The sequence below is a fragment of the Apostichopus japonicus genome, chromosome 20 (genome assembly GCF_037975245.1).
Source record: "Apostichopus japonicus isolate 1M-3 chromosome 20, ASM3797524v1, whole genome shotgun sequence".
NCBI lineage: Eukaryota > Metazoa > Echinodermata > Holothuroidea > Aspidochirotida > Stichopodidae > Apostichopus > Apostichopus japonicus.
In genome coordinates this window covers 12,805,551-12,826,453 of record NC_092580.1, presented here as the reverse complement: position 1 = coordinate 12,826,453, position 20,903 = coordinate 12,805,551, and the positions used below count along the sequence as shown (strand labels likewise).

Sequence of the window (20,903 nt, the reverse complement as noted above, 5' to 3'; positions counted from 1 at the left end):
TGTACAATTTTACATGCAAACTTCTGTACATATTAGATACTGGAAAGACGGGTAAAGAAGGCATGTAAATAATGTCATGACGTCAAAATTGAACTACTGTGTTATTCAGAGAAACCCATTTACCCTTGATCATTACAATAAGCTATCAGCTATTAAAGGCATTACTGGGTATTAATCCCCCAAAAATATTTCACAAATGCTCAGTGTCATACTACACAAAAAACAAACACATGTTTGCCCTCTGCATTCAATCTTTCTAAGTAGGTATATGTACCATGTGTCTGTACTATCGATGGCTTTTTAAAATTGACTTTGTCACTGTGGCCCTAAGGGCCAAGTATATTTGCAGTCGGCTCGTAAAAGTTCTCTATTACAGCTACCCTACAAATCATGTTGAAATTCCATCTTCATCAGCTTGGTTAGACATTCAAAAATTTTTTCTTTCTTTCTAGCGTCCATCATATACATGTGCATTTTAATGATGTACCTCCATGCAAACTTATATATGAGAAAATCAATTTTGCAAATTTTGTATGTAAATTTTGTCATGATTCATTTCCTTCCTCACCTGTCATTCCATTTTCTTTAATTATGTCATTGAATCCAGAATGGTCCATCTCCTCCATATGTTGGTCCCTTCGGTGAACCCATGGATAATCATGGTTATCTCCTGATTCATTGACACCATGGTTGCCGATTGGTGGCAGAGTCGGGGTTGTTGGAGGGGATGGCAGTCCATTCTTTGGTTGCCTTTGACCCTGTTCGTTACTTCTTCCAGATCTGTTCCCGCTTCTTCTCGATACGGCATCTCTTGGACTATGCAGAAAAGGAAACGACTCTACCAATAATTATTTTTTCTTAAGGAGAAAACAATGATGACAATTATGGTAGTTTATTACTTTTCCTGAACTTTTCAAGACTACATTTTCTTTACAGAGAATGATTTGCCAGCCAAATGATTCAAAACTTAATCTTCTCGGCTGAAGACCTCCAATTTATTCAAATTAACCACAAATCATAAGGTCAAAGACACTGGTACATTCACTAGAATCTGCACGTACCTCTTTCTTGGCGATGTGATAGGTCTCTTCGAGCTGTGATTATTGTTGTTGTTGAGTCTTGGAGAGATATGGGAAGATTGCATCTTATTGGATCTTGGTGACACAGATGATGGTCCATGGTCATGCAACCCTGATAAAAAAGAAAAAAGAGGCAACTTACTGAATTTTAACACTCATTAGCAAAGATATTGTAATTGCCCTATTCTTGTACAAATACCGTACCATCCCCCCCCTTTTCCTTGTACGGATTAACTCTTTGCATTTGTTGGTTTTGGTGGGGACTACACCGAAATAACTACTGCTGGTTGATCATTTACTATTCAAGTTCAGAGAATTCTTAGGGGGAAGGTTTTGGAGTCAGCCAATGAATCAGGCAAAATAAACTCAGCTTTTTCAGCGAGAGATATGAGACCTACTGTAAGATGGGAAACCGAGTGGAAGATAGATGACAGAGGGTATGAGGATGGCTCTCTTAGTCATTATCAACATAACTGAACCAGTTTCAAAGAAGATATTCATCCTGGACTGTATTCAAACTGTTCAGTGTTCACAACCATAAAATATTTATTCATAATGATTCTTGAAACCAATCCTTGTGCAGGAATGAAGTTAATTGACTAGTCCAAAAATGCTTGTTTTCTCTTCACAATGTTAAGTCAACAGACAATAACGAAGTTTTACCTCTCTTCTTTTTTAAACTCCATTCTCTTTATGGCATATAATATTATTAATTAATTAATTCTTAAAAAAAAAGACGCCTATCAAAATCTCTTTTATTAGCTGAAACATTGGTCTACCGATAGGCTGAACAGATTAATGGTTGGAATACCCACATACCTAAAAACAACAGGGCATTCCTACGATTTAAAAAGAAATAATCCGATGATGTGGAATAAAATTCATCTCGTTTGGTTTCCTAATCAATTTGAATTGTGACCAGGTGATCAGTATCAATGGATAATACATATAATGTCAAGACTACTGATGTACAAGCTTTCCAACCGTTGTCCTTCAAGTTTACCGAAATATGATTTTTTTAATGAATTTGTTACTACTACTGTATGCTAGTATTAAGGATAACCATCTTGTCAAAGGCCACCTAAGTTTTGATCGAAGTAATCAAAATTACGGGCTTACATTATAGATTCCAGTTAATTTCTTGTTGGCACAAGTTGATCCTTTTTTTCCTTAAGTTAGGTTTCTTTAAACTGTTAGAAAATTGAGTTTCTTTTAGAAGTATCTATACTAAATGTCTCTGAGACAACCACCATTATTACCACATCCTTTTGAGGTTGGTTATGGTTTTTACCTTGCTTCCTTGTGACTTCATAAATGTAGGAAGTTGTTAACTTTCTTGCCGAGGGGGTGTAGTTATTGCCGATGGCATCACTGACACGGTAGCAGTGGCGAGCATCTTTGACGGGTACTGCCTGTGTCCACGCTCCTTTCTGTATGATCCGAGGGTGCTGACTGTAGGCAGGCTGCAAGAAAGAAAGAGAGCCGAGTAAAACAACGATGATTGAGTAGTTTCTTCAGACATACTGCAAGGAGAGTCTGTATTTCACAGAGGACGGAAAAAGTGAAAAAAAAATTGTAGCTTCTGGCATTGCATCAATCTCACACATAATATGAAGAAGACCTGGAGAGATCATGTCAAAATAAAATAAAAACATTTCACTTCATTACATTAAGAATTTACTGTACCAAGATTATCATAATTGATCGTAAATGTGTGACATAGGTGTTTGAAATGAAATGGAAAAGGATACTAATATTGAGTCAAAATGTCAAGATTATTGACAAACCAAACTTCCTGTTGCTCTTCCACGAACGAATAACAGGGCTATAATGTTATTGAATTGTTGAAATAATCTATTAACATTGTCCTTTCCATTTCTAAACGAACTATAAAAGTATATATATATATTATGTATACACAAAGTGTATCAATCTCGACAGTGTAGCCTAGAATGACTCCATGACAAAAATTACACTTACCCTTGGTGCACTTAAAGGGGGTAGGTGACTAATGATCTGTGGCCGATTAGTCAACTCAAATTCATTCAGTTTTGATGTATGATGATCTTGTGTCTGGAATGGAAAGAATTTCAAAGTGGTTAACCTCTCTGAGGGTTACAAAACTTTTGAAAACTTGGAAACAAGAAAAAAGTCATGTACATTGCAAAACCCTTAAGACATGAAACAAATGACCTATACGCAGTTAACATACTTTACTATAACCTCCACCAATGTGACAGTGCAGAGTCATGCTGCAAACCTCTTAATTGAAACACAAGGGACGAAATAGTTTTAGAGAATTGATTTGCTCGAAAATTCTTGGAAATAGCAATTAGCATTAGCAGGTACTGCATCTTTTGCTAATCAAAAGTAATATTGATTAGCAACTGGCAATTCTTGGGTAGCAAATTGCTATGCGAACCCAGTTATTTCGTCCCTTGAAACAGATACACCGTTACATGCCTCCACCAATGTGACTGTGCGGAACCATGGTGAAAAACTCTTAAAATAGAAACAACCTATATGCAGTGACTGTACAATAACCTCTACCCAGTGACAGTGCAGAACCATGGTTCAAAACTCTTGGCATAGAAATAACCTTTATGCAGTTACTGTATAATAACCTTCACCCAGTGACAGTGCAGTGATCTGGTGTATAGTTAAGCATATTAACTTTTAAGGTATATGGACACCTCGGCCGATCTGCCCCATATTCAGTGCATCTGTTGTGTGTGTGATAATCTCATTCAAAATATGTTAAAAGTTTTCAAAAGCTCTTTTTGTTTCCAAGATATACACATTTGAGGTTTTGATAAATCTGGGGAAACTCATTAAATATGTACAAACTATGATAATGACATAAAGTGCTGCACTAATCAAAATTTCTTATTTTAGCCCTTAATAAGTTAACCCCTAATTACAAGCCCACAAATATCATTTGAATAATGTGATGTTCCTCTTTACAAAGAAGACAAAATATTTCAAAACATTGCCTTTGGCCACAAATGTGTGTTCAGTGTTCTTGAAACGAAGGTTGTGAGAACAAAGGGATAACATAACAGAAAATTAGGCAGTCACTCCCTTTACATCATCAATGTGCATAATTAACTTACGTTTCTTCAATATGAAACTAGAATAAGAACAGACTTGTGATGGTTTTTGATGGAAGTTGCAGCTGTTTTCATGATCTCTAATGCTTATTAGAGTGAATAGGACAAGGTTCCTAGGTGTCTGTAGACTTTTAAAGAACCCTATTAAAAGTACAGTAGCAAATTCTCTGTTATATGTACAACTGTGCTAACTGCCACATTTTATAAACAGCAGTTAGTATGCAAGGCTCCCTGTTCCAATAGCATGCACACATAATACAGAGCTCTGTACTTAATAATATTTCTATATGACCCTACTATCAGGTTGCTACCATGACAACTGCAAAAATACACAAAGCGCACAGTAAAGTTCTCCTAGCCCAGCAGTGGACAATGCCAATAATACTTAGTGGGCTAACACCAACGAAGAAAAAGTCAAACAAAACTCAAACACAACTCGGCTGAACGGTGCATAGGTCGGGTAAACAAACCATTCACATAAGTCAACACTATCATAGTAACTAAAGAGTTTGCACAGAACTTCTCATTGGATTGTAGAAGGAAGGAGAAAGAAATTTAAACCTCTCACTTCTTCAAAACTGCTTTTCTATCCTCAAAGAAGTGGCAGAGCTGCCAACCTGACAGCCCATAGACCCAGATGCTTTTTGTTCTTGTGTAGACACAACAGGTTGATTGCTGGTCAAGGACTCATTGTGGTCTAGTGCATGTTTTGATTTTGTTTTATTGTATTTGATGTCAGTAGTCTGAAGAAATGTGCAATTGGCTGTTATCGTGTAGGTTTACTGAGTGGGTGAGGTCTCCAAAGTGTGATTGGAGGCACAGTGCTATTTGCATTTAGCAATTGGTAGGTTGAATGCAGATGAGGATAGTACATAAAGAAGACAGTAGGCAGGTAACAGAGGAGTGATGAGAATTATACTACTCACCCAGTATATTACAAGTAAATGAGTAATGAATAAATTGTACTCCCTCTTCCCCTAACATTCTAACCCTTTTATCCCCCCCCCCTTCCACACCTCCCTCCTCTCACCACCAGTTGAATTATACAAATTGTAGAAACTCTCAGGACTTCATGACCAAACATTACCGATCCTACAGTACCTTCGTCTGTCAATCTAAAACATTCAAAATTTGGAAAGTGTCAAAAATGTTGATATTTAACACTATCATTTGACATGGTTCCTGCCCAGTCAAGCTAAATAAACTACGTTGTTAGCAGACAGTGTTTTGTCATTGATTAGCACTGGAAATGCTTATCATCCTTGCCTCAAGGAATGTGTTAACACTTACCTCATCACTCAACATTTTGAGTCAGGCTTGCTGTTGAGTATCATCCAATGCATTCATCTCTCACATTGCATCTGAGGAATGAATATAAGTTATATACTTTGGTCTGCATGGACTGTAATTTCTTTCATTACCAGTCTAAAATGAGCATTTATAATCATGCATGGAAAGAGACCTTTTAATTACGGCTGATTCTTTAAATCTTAACTTTTTAAATGTTGTGGGAAAATCTTAACAGTCTCACAAGAGCTAACATATATAAACTACCAAAATGCAGAAAATGTCTACTCATAACATGACAATGAACAATTCTCATAACTGGAAACCCTATATTGGGTCCCCCTCCCTGCTCCCTACCAATGCACCATTGGTATTCATTTACATTTAGTTGCAGATTTCAACAGCCCCATGGGACTGTCTGCCAATCTCTGATCCCCCCCACTGTCTGCCAGTCTCTGACCCCCCCCCACATCCCCTCTCCTTATAAGTACCAATGGGAGTTAAGAATGTATGTTCCCTTTACTTACTGTGTATATCATTATACCCTATAACTACACTGTACGCAAAGTTAACCACTGTAAAGACTATTCCGTCTTACAACAAGTAAGTAGTATAGGCATCTACAGTATATATGATCCAATTATAGCTTTAAGGGTCACGACAGATATAGGTCTGTGCATGTTTGAAAATAGACAATAATAATAAACATTTATAGCGCTTTACATAACTAATATCTCAAAGCGCATTACAAAGGATTCAGAGAAAAACCACTACTAATTTAAAGCACTTAGTGAAGTAATTCAATGCCATGGATATCAACACCATAAGGTAGATATAACTATAGATTTACAGTAGATATTACTGGATAGGTCCTTTATACGAAATAATGAAAACAGAGGACTATCTGTTTCATTTTATCATAGCTCTGACATACAATAGGTGCCTAGGCCTATAATGCATCAAAAAGGCACAAAGCTGGTCTAGCCTTCAACTTCATTACAGGCTACTTTTAATACTCTTCATTGGTTTTCTTGAGAAAATATCTACACATGTAAGAAAAAAAGAAACTTAAATTTAACTTAACTTAACACAGTGAGGAGCTAAAGAGAACTTCATTTTGTATCCTACGCTAATAATCCTTTCTCCTTTGGTTTCTCTTAACTGGCTTAGTTAACATTAAATGAACATTGTGCGGGGTTTAGTTTCTGGACCTGTTTGTTTCCTCCCCTGAAAATTGTTAGTTTTTCAGGGGAGGAAACTTAACATTTGTCTGCAGAGGCATATTGGCTAGGCTATGTGGAAAGAATAGATGTAGTAAGAAGAATAAATGTAGGAAGAGATTTTAGGGAGAAAAGTAACGTTAAGGGTGGAAAATAAAATATTTGGTTACGGAAACTTAACATACTTTTTCAAAGGAGGAGACTGTTGGTCTGGTGAAGGCTCTGACGGCATATAATCTTTGTAGAGTAAGCTTAAGAAAGTTGTGTTAACTAAGTATGAAGGAAAATATGAAATGTGAGGGGGTACCTTATTTGTGTAACTGTTCAGTAATGAGAAATAGTGTTTGTGAAATGGCCGGACTGTTCTTTTATGTAACGAACCGTCGACCTAGCCATACAAGACATTGTTTTCTGTTTCTGTTAGGTACTCGTTAAAAACCCCTCTCGGGTATCACAAGGAGGATGTTGGTGCACAGTGCAGCAGTGCTAATAACAATGCGTGGGCAATCTTGTCTTAAACACCTCAAGACTAGGGCTCTCTTTAACGGCCAAGGATTGTATATTCCAGTCCTTTATAGTCCTAGGATAGAAATTATACTGAAAAGCACGATGATTATGTGGAATTTGTGTATAGCGGCCGCGCCTCCCTGGTTTCAAGAAGGGATAAGTCTCGTTTGGGACTGCAACTATTAATAATTTGGTAAAAGAGCATAAGTCTGGCCCTTTTCCTTCTTTCTGTGAGGGGTTCCCATTTCAAAGTCTTCAAGATCTCAGTGACGCTGAATTTTTACGAAAAATGATTCCATATTTTCTCTAGCCAATGTACCTTCTCTCTTTCCTCTCCTGAGAAATGTTAGTTTCCTGACCTAAAAACATATGTGGAGGAAACTAACCATTTTAAGGGAGGAACTAACGTTTTTCAGGGGAGGAAACTAACGAGTAATGGGTTCGGAAACTAGTAGCACGGTGGGCTCATAATTGAGGCACTTAAGGATTTGAGTAACGATATCCATCAACGAAATATCCAAATCACTCAACTGTATGCGTTTTTACTATGTGTAGTTCCTCAGAAATGAAATAATCTCAAAATATTTATTGTTCTGTGTGCAACTTACAATTGAGCAGAATTTGAGCACAAAATGTGTGCAGTGTCAACTTCTTTCATACCCCTAAATTGACACATTTGTCGATAAGCTTACTGTAGTGTAGGCCTAAGTATACATCCATTGACTTTGTATGCTGTTTGCTATGCTCTGAGCCTCTAAGCTCAGACAGGTCAGGTCCCATTGAGTAGTGGTATAATAATTACTGAGGTAATTTTTGTTATTTTTAGGGAGTAAGATTTCCAAATTATGATCAGCATATATATACCTGAAGTGGATTAAAACTAATCTAATATGTGACTCTGCTTGGCTGCAAAAAGTTTAGGTTGCATGCTGTATCGTTGCTAGTAATATTTGTAGGTGCATCAATTACGAAGGTGCGTCAATTATGCGCCTTTACTTTAGTAGACAGGAGCCCTTAGGCTCTACGTTGGGTTCACTGAGCTGATCTAATTGGCACTTCAACTTAGGCTGGCGTAGTAACACAGGCGAATGCTATGCCTGCTGTCACTGATAGTGATACTTGATAGGCTGACAAATTTTGGACGAAGCTTGCCAGTTGCAGTTCACCATATTATTGTAACTTAGGCTAGCATAGCCTAGGCCGTTAGGTCCCTAGGCCTAATTTACTGTTACTTGTTACGCCTAGGCCTGTAGTGTAACTGTAATAAGAAACAAGTGCATCATACAACTAACGTTTTATCGTGAGGGGTGCGAAATCATTACAAATACAGTTCAACTACTCGCGAACTTTAGTAATAAGTACTTACCTGGTTGTTTTTGCCGCAATAAACCAAAGAACACAGAAATATATGTCAATACGAGAAATCTCATCAGTTAGTTAGCGTACCGTAACCAAGGCACTTTTAAGTTATATGTTGTAATCTATTTCTGCCGTGAGACTTGACCAAAGCCGTTTCACATGCAATTGTCGTTCGCCTAGATCAAACCTCTTGTGTACAGCTATAGTTTGGCCTAAGATTTCGGTACCGTACAAACATCATTCACAGCAAAGGTCCGCAGTATTGTACTATTTGCGGAAGCGAAGGGAGGAGTAAGAAAGGGAGGGGAGAGGGGTGGAGAGAGATGGCGCATTGGCGCATGTGTGACACACTTTTGCTTTCATTCTTTTCTTCGGGCGGATGGTAACAACCAATCAGAGGCCGTTCGTTCGTTTCCCAACCCGCAGCCAGAATATAATATGCTATAGCAGTTTTGTGGAAGACGGAGAAGTGGACGAGGAACCGCAGAGAGTTTCATTTCTCTGATTATATACTGAAAACGTTATGTTATATGATATTCGATTCATAACTATCATATACTACACACATATGTGAAAAGTCAGTAGTACGTTTACTTGTCATGACCAATGTCTCAACAACTACAAAACAGTTACCGGATATTACGGGGTGGGGGGGGGGGATAAAAAGTATTTGCAGGGACTCAGCTCGACTAACAACCCGCCTCCCTCCCCCACGTGGCTACGCCACTGAATTGCTGTTATTTTCTTCTTGATAAATTGGTTAAACTTTGATTGGTGTTGATGCCAAGTAACATTTAGACTACAGAAGAATACATCGAAGAACGGTAGTATATTGCTTACTGATTCTTAATTCATTCACGAAAGAGTATCTGCAATTTAAGAATATATAGTCTTACTCTAAGAACCCTAATCCACCAACCCTACCCCAATTTTCTTTGGAGCACAGCTGCCCCCTCCTCGCGCCCCTCACTTGACTCAGTTCTGCGCCTATTTTTATTGGACTATCAGTGTATAAATAAAATTATGTATAAATATATACAGCCAGTTTGTGAATATTAACGGAGTGCCACTTTTTTTTTTTTATAGAAACGATATACTGCCCCAGCAAACCTTCCTCCCTTCTTAATATCTGCGTATTATAATTACGCCATTGACTCAGGAAGTGTTTTCCTCCAAACTTCGGACCTCGACGACAAATCTATAAGCACAGTACAACATCATGAAAATAATCACAAGAAATGAAAAACAAAACATCATTTTATCGATGAATATGGCAGCTTGCTGCCACTCGTCCTTGAAAGTATTATCTTCCACTTTGCCGCTTCCGTTGAAATGAAAATTGGTTCCATTTTGGTTGGTCAAAGTAGTCCTACTGATGACGGGCAATGATTCGGTAGTAATGACGTTGCTCGGGTTTAAGGCCTGCCTTGGGTCCCTCATACTGGTTTCATATGCACGCATGGAGTTTACGTCGGTTGATTCCTCGCCGATTTGCAGTTTTCCATTTCTGTATTGGTGTAAACATGAAAACAATCCAATAAAGACGTTCAGCGGCCTTACTAAGTCCACAAAGCTGTGAACCATGTGTATAATGCCTAGCCCGAAGTCAGAAGTGTTAAAAAGGGACTTTAAAGTATATGGGGAATGCAAAAGCAAAGTAATAACTATAATGATAACAATATGCTGGAGTGAGCCTTGAGTACTCGCTAAGTAAGACTGGATTATATAAGCTGGTTAGAACCAGAGGTGTACTGTCAGGGGGTTAGGAGCCGGGGGCCCTGGGGCAATGTGCCCCCTCCACTATCTTCCAAAATAGCAAATGTGCCCTACTGGCAATTGAAATGTGCCCCTTTGATGAAGAACTATCTTTTGGATATCTTAAGCCTTTGTTAATTTTAATATTTTATATTAATTATTTATTTTTAGTGTGTACATGCTATTTTTAAAATGACATCCCATATATATTTGTAGCACGGTTACATGATAATAAACAATCTCAATAAATAGTATTGATAGCATACTAACAAATCATATATATTTAAGTGATATGGCCGGTGTGTATCGGTTTATAGCATAACGAGTGGTGGTTGTGGAATGAGAATGTGCCCCTCTGATGTTGTGCCCCTAGTTTTTGGAAGCTTCCTACCCCCCCCCCCTGTGTACTGTGTACCCGTACCGTATACACGAGTTACTATGATATTCTCTACTATTTTTTTTTTTTTTTTTTGCGCTCAGAATCATGATTTTGCACTTGCTATAGGGCCCTGGTTGGGTTCCAGAGGAGAAAGCCCCCCCCCCCCTGAAGCGTTGTAATTTTAATAATTTCCAGAACTAGTATCACCTTCAAGTCAGCCGAATGTTTCAGGTAGACGTAGGTAAATTATAGCCAATAAAGAGTTGTGTATCGTCCTGTCTAAATTTAGTTTGCTGACATGGCAACTTTCAGTTGGGGGGAGGCTGATGAGGGGTACCAGTGGGGCATCGAACAATAGGGCATGAGCTCACATGCCCCTATCCTTGGAAACGCTACTGCCTAGACTCCATAGTTGATAAGATCAGAAGAATTCGATATCCGAGTTGCATATGAGTGCAATTACCAATAGAGAGGGCGCGCTCTCGAGTTCTATACTCGTATACTCTTTAGGTACTCGCATACTCACACCAAGGGGAATACTACTTGTTCTCATAATCAGTAGTGTTGTACTCGCACCACGTACAAGCCTAAAATATAATGTAAATGCAAATAATGGGAGGTATATAATCATTAACAAACTTCTCTTTATAAAACACACGACAGGCCAAACTAAACTGGAGAATTATAACCTCGATTATCCTGAATTTCGTCGACGCTGTTGTGTAATGTATTTCATTGTGTAATGTGTTTCATGTAATGTAATGTGTAATGTATGTGTACATGTGTGTACATATGTGTACATGTTTGTACATGTAATGTGTAATGTGTTTCATTGTGTAATGTAATTCATTATCAGAATTATTATTAGCTCCAATCCCGACGTGTTTGGATAAGTCAAGTATTTATTGCTTTTTTTTTCTTTCTTTTTTAAAGTTAAAAACGAAATCCTACCCATTCATTGATGTTGAAGATTTCGTTGATGATTTAGGGAGACATCCATCCTGTTTCGAAGATACGTCTCTCTTTAGTCGTTTAAGCAACGATGGTAAGGGTTTCCTACCGTTGTTATGATATAAACGAAGGGTGCACGTCGTGGTTAAAACCGTTATGAACGCTACGCTAATCACTGTGGCAAAGTAATAAGCTGTTGGTATAAAACACAAATCATGTAATAATGTTACAACAAAGTCATAAAGTTGAGCTACAGTGTCATGACATCCTGACGTGGCGGTCCAGCGTTTATGTTGAGTATACTCCATCACAAGGACGCCCTCCATATACAAACTCATAGCAAAGGATACATATTTGTATTCATTTCTGTCATTCATTAAAAATAAATTCATTGAAATTCGGTTGATTTATGGTTTGAGCAAACTTCTGCTCGATATTGTTATTTTCCACGGGTCTCATGACGAGGATTTCGAAAACCTCCTCGCGGGTTTATTGCATGCGGTCAACGAGGATGGACTTTTGCCAACCTGTGGGCAAACTATGTATAGCCCATTTGCTTGGCACTGAGATGAACTTGACTATTCCTCACATCTTTGTTTGGTACTGAGATGGGTGTGGATGTCCCATACAGTTTGTTTGGTGTTGGGATGCATGGAGCAAGTTCTTACTATACGGGCATGCCTTATAGGTTATGTCATGCATTCATCTTTATCAGTTTGTGTCACCAGAGAGGGAGGTATACAACTCTTCTGGTGTCACACAGAGATGAGCACTGTCGACTTACCAATGATTGGTGTCTGATCTCCAGTTGGTGGCATACTCGTGGAGAGAAGTTGCTGAAAGACTACCAAAGCGAGAACATTACTAACACTGAATGAAATCTTCTCCCCAGAACCCGGATGGAGTAAAAACACAGCTAATGCCGCACAAGATAGGAGTAATGTTGGTATTCCGATGTTGACAACATAAAACCAGGGTTGTCGTTTGATGTTAAGGGTATAATGGACCTCTACGTATGGAAATGGACAACAGGTATAGTAATTTACAACCTCCTCAACCTTGAAGGAGGAAAGTGACCAAACTCCATTTCGAACCAGGACGTCTTCGAGTGCAGCATTATCGGTAGTCGCGTGAAGATACAGCTAATGTCAAAACAAAGAAACCATAGTACTATTCGAATTAAGAAAATAAAGATATTTCAAAATCAGAATATAAATCGATTACTAATGTTATACTGAGAAACATTTGGGGAGTTAAACCTGCGCATAAAATCGCCGTCGCTAACGTTTACAATCAAACGGTTTCATTTGTTGTGAGCTTGAAAACGTTTATATTGATACATGATTTAAAAGTATAGGATATTTTCCAGTGTTAAAAATTTTGACCATTTTGAACTATTCGCCGGCTGGAGGAAAGGTACGAACAAGTCACAGTCGTGCAGCTGCTGTATGAAACGATATATGATATAAAAATAAACTCAATTAAATTCTTGAAAGAAGGGCCGCTCCACGAGCTTAATTTATGATAATTTGATTGTCGTTAACACTTTTTATCCGTCTAGATATTTTGTCTTTTCTTTGTCATTTCCTAGTTCAACGCGTTAAACGAAATATTCTCTAAACTTATTCAAAAATCACAATTTTCTGTCACGCAATGTTCAGCTTTACCACTTGCCGACTCAATTTGATGAATATGTATTATTTTTTACTTACTTGACCTCCATGGTAACTGTATGAGGTATATCTTTGAAGACAATTGTGACTGTCGAAAGGGAACGTACGAACATCCATTTTACAGAAGACGGTCAGTTGCATGATTTCATAATATACCGCTTCGCCTTTGAAATTGACCACGATCAAGGCCTCGTTCACATTCGTTAGTGCACGACCAACACCGACTCTAAAGGAAATATAAATATCGCGTATAGGCTGGAACAGTTTTGGTCATATACTGCTCCTATACTGACAGTATAAGCAGTATGAATATCAAGTTTCAATACTAGATAAGGGTTCGTCACTGCTTCTACACTGACAGTATGAGCAGTATGTATACCAAGTTTCTATATTAGATAAGGGTTCGTCACTGCTTCTATTTTGACAGTATGAGCAGTATGTATACCAAGTTTCTATATTAGATAAGGCTTCGTCACTGATTCTACACTGACAGTATGAGCAGTATGAATAACAAGTTTCTATATTAGATAAGGGTTCGTCGCTGCTTCTATTTTGACAGTATGAGCAGTATGTATACCAAGTTTCTATATTAGATAAGGGTTCGTTACTACTTCTACACTGACAGTATGAGCAGTATGAATAACAAGTTTCTATATTAGATAAGGGTTCGTCACTGCTTCTACACTGACAGTATGAGCAGTATGAATACAGTTTCAATATTAGATAAGGGTTCGTTACTGCTACTACACTGACAGTATGAGCAGTATGGATATCAAGTTTTTATATTAGATAAGGATTCGTCACTCCTTTTACACTGACAGTATGAGCAGTATGTATACCAAGTTTCAATATTAGTTAAGGGTTCGTCACTGCTTCTAAACTGACAGTATGAGCAGTGTGTATACCAAGTTTCAATATTAGATAAGGGTTCGTCACTGCTTCTACACTGACAGTTCTAGCAGTGTGAATATCAATTAGGGTACCCGGGAAAATATGCTTTAAATCAGGGTTGTCCAACCTTTTGCAGAGGAGGGCCACATGGAATGATTATGATGAAGGAGGGGGCCGCATGAACCCCACGCTCGATTTTTCGATTTTTTGCCCGAAGCCCAAGGCAAAAAAATGTGAGCACTGCGTACGGAGCGCACTGATTTATTTTCCTTCCTGATAGAACAGATGAATAAAGTCCAGCCGCCCCCCCCTCCCCTCCGCTGAGAGAGTGTCACACAAACTGACCTGTATGCAGTTTTTTGGACCCAGAAGGTTCGAATGATTGATTATATAGCTTCAAATTGTTATCAATAAACCTGCTCACTAAAATTTCGCACCGTAGAGCATCTCTGGCGGGCCGGACGCAACCCTGCGGCGGGCCGGACTGTGGCCCGCGGGCCGTAGGTTGGACAACCCTGCTTTAAATGATCATTTATGCTTATTTCGTAATATACTTAACGAATAATTAACACTATAAGAAGGGGCATAAGTAGTATCCCAGTGACCAAGCTAGTCAGTGAACACAGCATACAGTTTTACCTTTCATATTATCAGTGTATGAACTCATATTATGCATACCACAATATTTTTTTAGATATGCCTTACCAACGTTATAGGTGCATCTACCAGTCTTTATATACGCACAGTTTTGACTAACTGTTGTGCACACAATTGGCTGGTATAGTTGCAAGCCGCAAAATGTACATGTGTTAACGTGATAAATTGGTGGCAATGTACAGACAATGGTTTAGCATAATTGTATCCAGGACAGGTTGGAAGTGCCTTCACATACCATGATAGGTATAGGGATTAATATGGTAAATCAAAATAATTAATGAAAAATGAATATTTAGTGACCAAAACTTGAAATATGAAATGAATGAATATTTTACTCCACCTCATAGAGAATTATACATAAGTTGTTTTAACTTGTTTTTTTTATTTAAATATATATGATAAGTACCTTTCATATAAGGTAACATACCTTGTTTTCACTCTTTTAAAAAAAAAATATATATATATAGTTACTTTTCATTCAAGGTAATGATTTAATAGATAATTATACATATCTTGTTTTAACTTGTTTTTTAGTTGTTGAAATATTTATAGTTCTTGTTACCTTTCATATAAGGTAATGTCAGGGAACCATATCTGACTTGGGCTAAACGTTATCTCATCTACACCGTCATAGTCGTTTGGGTCCCATCTTAATAACTCGTCTGTCCATTTCTGTATCAAAAGAAAAGCTTTTTTAAATAACCGTTTATAATAAAAGTGTGACTAAGCTTGTATTACGATATCAATTTTTTTTTTTGGTCATGATAAGAAATCCTTGTCAAGGACGAACGGTGGTGGATTGAGTCACATAGCAACCAAACTTACTATACTTGGCATCTCATATGAAGATGTTCCTTTCCAATAAACATACTTTAAAATACCAAACTTTCATAACGGATGGCATCAAGTGCGACCTTATTTGCATATGGAAAACGGTAGATGATTGCTATTGTTTTTAATGGTAACATTTATTACCGTTTCCTTTCAACCATTTGGAGGAGCAAAATACAATACTTCATAGCCTTTGGTGCAGACTATATTGCACGTCGGTATACAGCTCACATAATATCCCTTATATGTTATGTTATGCTAAGATAATATCAAGTATTAGCCTAGATCTACACTCTGTTTTGTTCTTCCCAAGCTGTATAATACGGCCGACTACGTCAACTTCACGGTTCGATGCCGCCCTTCATCAGTTTTATTCCGTAGACCCTGCATGCTCCGAACAGACAGTTAAAGGGTGTGAAGACTCGCGCAAAAGAAACGTCTAATGCCGGTTATCTGACCTAGTTTCGAATGAGGTGTAACAGAAGTGTTAGACACCACCATCGATCCTAGAAAATACACACACAGAGTGTACATACAGCTGCGGTCAATACCCACAGCACAGTGTAGAAACGATACAGCGATGAACATCTTAGGTCCAGCTAAAAATAACAAGGTATCACGTTTCATTACTGTCTGCATTTTGTATAGCGACACGAACAAAACGTCACTTGACAGCAACAGAAAGTTAACTTTTTCAGATGGCCGCACGCGGTTTGAGGCGAGTCTTCAATGCCTTTAAAGAATTGGGCAGCCAACAGAGATGTAAGTAGAGGGCGGGCTGGTATACATATTCGAGATCGTGAGTACTTCAATTTCTACGGTATATGCTGAAAACAGATCCACGCGGTCTTGAACAAGACTAGTTAAGTATCTGTTCCTTTCCCAAAGGGACCCGTGATACACATTAGACGAAACATCGTCATAATCACACGGTCACAGTCTCGATGTAAGCGAAGTGGCCGGTTGAGAGTGGATCAGCATAGTCGTTTGGTTTTCGTTCTCAGGCTCTATCTTGGTCGACTGAATATTCTTATAAAGTAATTACGATATAGGCCTATAAGTCTATATATAAGTATATAAGGTCATTTGAATATCCGATATTTGTGATTTATACCATCAATGATGAAAGAAAAACATGAAATTATGTACACGGTTAGACTTTCCATGAGGTAACTGGAAAAAAAAATTAATGAAAAGAAGTCTTACTATTTGATTCCTGCTCAGGTACGTCAAGAGCTGCCTTTCTTCTTCCTGGTGATTAATATATTTAAACACGTTACAACACCATTATGACACCGTTACAACACCATTATGACACCGTTACAACACCATTATGACACCGTTGCAACACATGTTATACAACATCATTAAATAACATAAGCTAATTCTATAACATTGAAAGTGCAGCCAAATACAATAGTTCACATATAGGTGAATACAGGAACATACTTGGGCGGTGAGGGGTGGTTAAATAGGCAGAGGGGCCGCCGGCACGGTATAGGAGTATGTTTCGATACCATTGACCCATTCCACTAGTGACGTACACTACAGCAGTGCTAAATCATGTGCAAACGGATACTTTGATATTAGCAAAAGGAGTGCCAGGCAACTGATCATCAGTGTTACGTTTCACATATCTCTTAATACATCATAGAAATTTTGACGTAAAATAGTCGAGGAATTTTCAATGTCCCATCAGGGCCACCGTAGCATCTACAAAACTAAATTCTTAAATTCTGACCCCCCCCCCCCCCCACACACACACAACCAGTGTTTTGCATCTTCACTATTGTAATAGCTTCCTATGCCCAATTGATTCATTCACAGACTAATCAAGGAATTGTGGAATTAGTGACCAACAGCTGCCTAAGACAAGATCAGGATTGCTTTACTTCTGAAACAGAACTGTTACTTTTTAGATTAAAGTTAATATGACCTTCGAAATTGTCATTGAATGTTTTGAAAAGTAGATTTCATCTTTGCAACGTTTCCTTCTTCTAGATCAATTATTATTTCGTCTGTCGCAAATCGAACACAAACGCGCAAGTCTCAAGCAGCTTTATTTATTGATTTATAATTTTTTATTATTATTTTGATATTTTATTTTATGCTGTTTCATACTAAAATGTCATATAAAGAATTCGATAACTTGCCTGACCAAGCTTCGTTTCAAATAATGGAGCAAAAGACCCAATTTTTTTGAAAGATGTTGGAAGATTTTCTCAAATCAGAAGTTATGAGGTATATGTACAATCTCCGATATTCATGTATACTTACAAAGTCCGACAACCAGTACGGTTTTGCCCTGAAGAAGACATTAACCGTAGTATTTGGATTGAGAACTGGTCGAAGGGATCTTGATGTATAATTTGATAGGAGATCTCTGGACAACCGATGTTGGCTGCTAATTACCGCTTCGGCGTCTTGAAGCATTATAATAAATAAAACAAGTGGAGAAGAAAATTGATGATTACTTAACATTCATCTTACAACAAATTACAAAAATGCCGTGTTATAAATATATATCTTTATATATATATATATATATATATATATATATATATATATATATATATATATATATATATATATATATATATATATATATATATATATATATATATATACATATATATACATATATATATATATATATATATATATATATATATATATATATATATATATATATATATATATATATATATATATATATATATATATATATATATAGGCCTATATACAATCACTGACACTGCGAGGGACGTTCGTGGGGGGGGGGGGGCAACTATCGGAGTATTGATTTTCAAATAGGTATCAAGCTCTATATAACTGCATGGTCCAAATTTATTCACGCATTTGAGTCCCGGGAGAGCCAGAGAATGCTTCATACGAGTACAGGCCCTGGACTCAACAGGGTCCACTGTGTGGCATGCACCACACCACATAACGCCAGCACCACACCACGCACCACTGAGCACCACGCCACCGGGAAAAAAAAGAGAGAAAATATCGTAACCTCCCGGTGAGAATCATTCAGATTTTTGTACACCAGAAATGCCACAAAAAAAAGGGAGGGGGGAAGAGAAGAAATTTAATCATACGCTAAAATTGTTCTCATTCCTATTGCTGGCTACGAATCTTAACATTGAATACCATAAAACAAATGAGAGCTTAAAACATGCCCTTAGTTAGCCTATTAATCTGATCATATATATATAGGCAAACTATATTGATTTCAGTTGTGTATTGTATATAAACGAAAACAGATGAACAATGACATGATGACCTATATTTAGGTCCCAGAGACAAGTTGAAGATTATAGCAGCCTGCTATATATACACAGTAGGGTCTCATGATTGAGTACTATATACTCACATGAAATGCGGCCAAATGTTACAAACAATGTTACAAGACTATTTTTAATTTCATTTAAAATCGATTTCCAGATTTCCTACCGTTTAGATGAAGAAGAAGAAGAAGAAGAAGCTTCAATAACGCCAAGGTTGTGCGTAGCATCCTGCTGTCCATATATAGTGCCAGTATACAATGGTATAGATATATATAGATACCGTGTACAACGAAAGACAAAGCTATAAGACGAGTATCTTGCCAGTCTCACAGTGGTATAATAAATGACTTTAATGACACTTCATCATTATGACCAGCTCATTCTTACCAGCAAATGTTTTTATACCCAAGACTTATAAACACCACTTATGCCCCACTTTAGCTGCCAATAGCTGCCATGCTATTGATGTACTATAAGGTTAAGTAGTTCAAAAGGTTAACTGAATTATATTCCAGGGTTGTAATTTTGTAAGGTGCCATTGGATGTATGTTTACATGCAATAATGAGCACCATATAAGTGTTATTATTATATTATTATTCATATAGGAACCAGTATAGTTTAGTTCCAGTGAATTAGGCCCTCACTTTCAACCGAATAACCAATCGATTCGACCATTTTCACAAGTGGATCAGGGATCGTCGGCAAACTTAACCAGATCTACAATGTTGTATAAAGGTACTAGCAGCCCCATCTAAAGTGTATTCATGTTTTTTTTTTGAGGGGGGGGGGTGGGGGGAGGATAAATGATTATTTTTCGTCAGCCCTATCCTCGATCCTGGCTTGTATACAGCAAAGAAATATCTGAGAATGGCATGTTTGATATGTTATCATAGTGCGCATGGATGGTTGAAAGGGGCGGGGTCCGTCGGAGTCAAGCGCGCGGTCAAAGTCATCGTTTAATTTGTGTACAACATAGTTATGGTAGATCAGCAAGACCGCTTGGAAAAAAAGTCATCCTCACAAACGCCCCCCTCCAGCCCCCCCCCCCCCCACACACATACCACCTCCCGTGGACCCTCCGTCCATATCAATATCTGAATAAACAAAAGTGAAGGCTGAACATATACTAACATATACTGACAGGTCTTTATTGGAAGTGACAGTTTTATTGAGTACGGTACCAAATATTTTCAAAAACAAGACAGATATTTTCCGGGTTTTTTTTGGTTTTTTTGTTTTGTTTTGACAATTTAGAACCTCCATGTTATTGCATTTTTGATTGTGATGAGTCAGCACGAAGACATGCTTCTATAGCCTTCGGGTATGGCAAGCCATGTGGGACAAACACTGCATAATATATCCGCGTATTAATTGGAATTTATACGCGTATTAATTGGAATATATACGCGTATATATTATTAGCCAATCATATGGCTTAAATATATCCGCGTATTAATTCGAATATATACACGTATTAATTCGAATATATACACGTATTAATTCGAATATATACACGTATTAATTCGAATATATACACGTATTAAATAAAATAAATATGGGGATTAAATCCAATATATGCACGGATTAATTAGAATTACACGAAAAAAAAAACATTTCCGCTCTTGCTGTGTACATATGCCAACGATAAATGTTTTGGCGGGCTCGCGAGATCGCTTCAAAAAGCGAAACTTTACACATGTAGGCTATAACACATATATTCGAATTAATACGCGTATATATTCGAATTAATACGCGGATATATTATGCAGTGTTCGTCCCACATGGCTTGCCATATTCGGGCGGCATAAAGTGATCGTTTAGCAATTGCAGTAGCTAATGGGTTTATACGTTAAATAATTTGGAGAAATGGTTTTATGATGTGACTATACTGTACTACGACGAATCACACC

At 37.6% G+C, this 20,903-nt stretch overlaps 2 protein-coding genes across 11 annotated transcripts in view; both read right to left on the bottom strand.

The window, feature by feature from the left end:
- LOC139960795 (dynein axonemal heavy chain 3-like) overlaps positions 1-8,763 on the bottom strand; it is an 83,660-nt gene extending 74,897 nt beyond the window's left edge. For 7 of the 10 annotated variants that reach the window (XM_071959346.1, XM_071959348.1, XM_071959351.1 and 4 more), the window contains exons 1-6: positions 8,570-8,762; positions 5,480-5,550; positions 3,060-3,152; positions 2,371-2,542; positions 1,062-1,191; positions 569-816 (exon numbers count right to left, since the gene is read on the bottom strand). In XM_071959346.1, coding sequence (XP_071815447.1) covers positions 569-816; positions 1,062-1,191; positions 2,371-2,542; positions 3,060-3,152; positions 5,480-5,494 — 658 coding nt within the window. In that variant the 5' untranslated portion in view covers positions 5,495-5,550; positions 8,570-8,762. Of the gene's footprint in view, positions 1-568; positions 817-1,061; positions 1,192-2,370; positions 2,543-3,059; positions 3,153-5,479; positions 5,551-8,569 lie in introns of all 10 variants that reach the window. The other 3 variants (XM_071959353.1, XM_071959356.1, XM_071959350.1) reach the window with 2 other exon arrangements.
- A 179-nt stretch (positions 8,764-8,942) lies between these two features.
- Positions 8,943-19,340, bottom strand: LOC139960796 (neuronal acetylcholine receptor subunit alpha-10-like). The gene is made up of 8 exons (XM_071959358.1): positions 19,159-19,340; positions 17,977-18,122; positions 16,906-16,950; positions 15,431-15,540; positions 13,360-13,546; positions 12,432-12,789; positions 11,648-11,840; positions 8,943-10,069 (listed from the first exon to the last, which is right to left on the bottom strand). Exons 1-8 carry the CDS (start codon positions 19,229-19,231, stop codon positions 9,718-9,720), a joined length of 1,464 nt encoding a protein of 487 aa, XP_071815459.1. The 5' UTR covers positions 19,232-19,340; the 3' UTR covers positions 8,943-9,717.
- Positions 19,341-20,903: the final 1,563 nt, after the last annotated feature.